Consider the following 3,765-nt stretch of genomic DNA (forward strand, 5'->3'; position numbering starts at 1 on the left):
CCGAGGGCATGGCGACCCTACGCAGCCCTCAGCCCCGATGCCTAAAGAAGGCCAAGGAGGAGGAGGAGGAGCATGGCGGGCGCCAGCGCCACAGCGAGGACAAAGAGCACTATCCGCGCGTGGCCTATGGCGTCGCAACGCGCCACTGCAACCTCGCCGTAGTTGAGTAGCTCCACTAGATCGGGGCATAGGGAGGCGAGGAGCAAGGCCATGGCGCAGTGGAGAGCGACGATGTGGGCAATCGTGGCTTTAAGTAGGAGAGATGAGATGACCACTTATGCTCAGTTTTCCTCATGCATCCATTGCTATGAGGAGTCCGGAAGTTTATCAATGTCTCTTCTAATTCTAACTCTGAGGAGCCTGACACCGTAGAGGCACACAAGAGTCCAAAAGTCCATTGATGTATCAATTGCGTCTGTAAATTTATTGGATGACATGTATTTGTGCACGGATAGACCACTAAAGTTCCTGTGGGAAAGGCATGCTGTGGGTTGATGTTGACGTGGCCTCGTGAGAAGCCAAGAAAATATGTTAATGGGTTCTCCTATTTAGTGATAGGATATATGATATAGGATGACATTGCTAGCTGATGCAGATACTACACCTATTCTGTATGTTAAAGATAGAATATGTAGTGGAAATTAGTTTAGAAGAGATATTCCACCATTCTAAATTATTAATCGTTTTGGCGTCAAATTTTTTTTGTCTAGATATAGAAAAACTATATACCTGTAAAGACAAAACAATTTATAATTTGAAAAAGACCAATATACGAATATATAGATAGATATCCTTTATTAAAGAAATATTTAGGAGAGGAAAGAAAAAAATCTTTTCACCCTGCCAGCATTTCTCCACCAGCTGAATCCCGTTCCCCTCCGCTGACCGCCGACCGCCGCCCGCCGCCCGCCGCCCGCCGCCCTGCGCCCTACGCCGCCTTGCATCTCTCCGCCGGTACACCCGCTGCTGCAATCGACTGATCTGAGTAAGCTTCTCGCCTTGCTCACCGCGCTAGCGTCGATCTTGATTCCTTACTCATGGAGCCGGATGCTTGTTTAGCAGATCTGCAGATGTGCCTCGGGGATGGCGTCGCCGAGGCCGTACTCCCCGCCCATCACCCGGGGCAGGCGTGCGCGAGAGGCCGCCAGCTCCGACAGGCTCCCCACGGACGTGCTGTTTAACGTCCTGCTGCGCTTCCCGGCCAGGGAACTCTGCCGTCTCCGCGCCGTCTGTCGCTCATGGCGCTCCCTCACCTCCGATCCAGTCTTCATCACGGCGCACGCGGCGCGCCATCCGGGCCCCCTCTTCCTCGCCCAATTCCGGGACGACAAGACGCACAGCATCTACATAGTAGATCTGTCAGGTAACGTGGTGAAGCGGATCGCCGGCGCAGCTGGTGGCCCTTACCACCGGCTGCAATGCACGCGCCTGGACCTTGCCTGTCTGACTACTGACTGGAACAGATGCCATGTGCTCAATCCGGCTACCGGAGCTGTCCAGGCCCTGCCTGAGGGCCCGGCGGTGGAGCATGTGAATCGGGTCAACTTGCGTGACCCTTACACCTTCTTTGCTCTTGGGTGGGTCTCCTCCACGGGAGACTACAAGGTGCTTAGGATGTTCAACAGGCTTGGCTTTGCCAAAGGTGGTCACCAGCTCTTTGAGGTGTTTACCATCAATGGCGGTGCCGCACATGCACGGTGGAGAGGACAGCAGAGCCCTGGCCTCTTTGTTGATGAGTGCAGTGGCGTTGTAGTTGATGGGGTGGTGTATTTCTTGACGAGCAGAACATATGATGGTGCTCGTTATGGGATTCGTCCGGACTATATTGTTTCGTTCGACCTTGGGAGAGAGGAGTGGAGGAGAGATCTCCGAGGCCCCATAAGTAGCAGGGTTGGATCTGCGTCAAGTTACATGAGGCATCACCTTACTTTGGCTGAGCTAAAAGGCTCTCTAGTTATTGCAGATCGCCGTCACCAGCCTTTTACCCTGGACCTTTGGTTTCTAGTGGACTCTGGGAGTGGGCACTGGGTGAAGGAGTACCACATCCTGACTGGGCCGGCAATCTCACGACCGGTACTGGTAGATGAATCCTTCAAACCATTGTTGCTGCTGGATGATGGGAGGTTGGTCGTTTATGTAGCAACAAGAGGGCAGCTGTTCATTCAAGACCCAGGAACAGATAATTTTGCAAGAGTGTATATGGGACGTCTTGATTCAGTCAGTGTGTACACAGGAAATCTCTTGAGTAGAGGTTGACTTTGTAGGTTGAGACTCAAATTAGATCATGTCTAATGTACTTCATAGGAATCATTCTCCTAGTTTCTGGAACTGAACTTTGTATAGATATTGAAGATTATGGATCGGTTTATTGTAAATCCATGCTAGTATTCAATGCCCCCATTTCGCCAGCATCTTTTGTTATTATAAAATGAGGCATGCTTGTCCATAAATATTTGAACATATGGCTTTTTCTTGGTGCCACAGTTCATGTTTCTGCTGCACCTTTGTTGGAAAATAATGGTATGATACTAGACTTGTCCCTTTTTGGCCTTGTGGTAAGACAATGTTGATGCAAGTAACATAATCCCTGATTATGTCTGGAGGCAATAATGCTTACTACCCATCGAAGGGGCATAGAGCATCTACTTTGCATATATTGTTATTGAGCACAATGTCAATCCATATTGTTAGTGTAATATTGTGTGTTTAGTCTATCAGTCAGTAGTTAGCCTAGTTAGGACCAAGTCAGTCTGTCACTTCTTTCAGCTATTCTTTAGGTAGTCAGTTTGTCTATCAGTCAGTAGTTGGGTAAAGTTAGAAATATTGATGAAGGTATGCTAAAATAGTTTCCTGTATTTTTAAGCATCAAAAGTTAGGCTACCTCCTAACTACCATGCTTCTATATTTACAACTCCTGTTGTTTATGCAAGGAAATTTGAAGCTGGTCAGGTACTGTGCACTTTCTCTCATTTTGAAGGATTTCATTATCATATTGCATAATGCTACTCCCAAAAAAATCATTTTCAGGGTGAAGCATATGCATTTGAAGACTATGAACTTAATTGCTAGATTTTGACTTCAACTATGCCCAAAACCTTATGCACTATGATAATTGATAATTATATGATCGATGAGCGTCATATTGTCCCTGTCTATGTTTCTGAGAGGGAAGAAGTGTGTAGGAACCCTTATATGTATATTTTGATCTTCACTGCCTTGTTTTTCAATTTAGCACTAGGAACAGCATGCATGACCCTGATAGTAGATTTGGTTTATTTCTTTACTTGATTTATTTTAAAGGGCTGAACCTAAGTGTTTGAGACACATAGTGTTACAGCGTCGGTGTGTCAATCCTGGACCTGATAATCCATTCTGAAACCTTACTGAACATTTGCTCGTGAACTATTTTTTTTTTTACCAAAACAGTAGGGGAATCCCCTACCTATTTTTTTTGTTTTTCATTAAATGAAAGAATGGTGTTTACAAGTAGAAAATACAAGGCAGCTAGGCCCAAAGAGAAAAAAGGGACCTATACATTGTAACTATCTCTCCAAGAACTAAGTGAAGGTTGCCTGCTAAGCTTTGGCTTTAGTACAAACTAAACCAAATTCTTCCTTGAATTCTCTTTTCCAGCCATTGAGGTTGACTTGACCTTGGTCAAAAATAACTTTGTTTCTGGTAGTCAAGATGATCCAGCAGGCTGTGATGAAGATCTCTCTGAAGATGGGGCTGTCAAAGTTACTTCTATCTTCAATGACCATACCT

General features: G+C 46.2%; 1 protein-coding gene across 2 annotated transcripts; it reads left to right on the top strand.

Annotated features, from left to right (window-relative positions):
- The first annotated feature begins 818 nt into the window (after nucleotides 1-818).
- Nucleotides 819-2,396, top strand: LOC136551239 (F-box/kelch-repeat protein At3g23880-like). 2 transcript variants are annotated; one of them, XM_066542816.1, is made up of 2 exons: nucleotides 819-985; nucleotides 1,060-2,396. In XM_066542816.1, the coding sequence occupies exon 2, from the start codon at nucleotides 1,084-1,086 to the stop codon at nucleotides 2,254-2,256; it is 1,173 nt and encodes a 390-aa protein (XP_066398913.1). In that variant the 5' UTR covers nucleotides 819-985; nucleotides 1,060-1,083; the 3' UTR covers nucleotides 2,257-2,396. The 2 variants fall into 2 exon arrangements, with proteins under 2 accessions (XP_066398913.1, XP_066398912.1); XM_066542815.1 differs by having other exon boundaries at nucleotides 1,063-2,396.
- The last annotated feature ends 1,369 nt before the right edge of the window (nucleotides 2,397-3,765 follow it).

The sequence above is a fragment of the Miscanthus floridulus genome, chromosome 4 (assembly GCF_019320115.1).
Source record: "Miscanthus floridulus cultivar M001 chromosome 4, ASM1932011v1, whole genome shotgun sequence".
Taxonomy (NCBI): Eukaryota; Viridiplantae; Streptophyta; class Magnoliopsida; order Poales; family Poaceae; genus Miscanthus; species Miscanthus floridulus.

What these genes read in the sequence shown, in the direction of transcription:
- LOC136551239 (XM_066542816.1), top strand. Translation starts at nt 1,084, where the DNA reads ATGGCGTCGCCGAGGCCGTACTCCCCGCCCATCACCCGGGGCAGGCGT.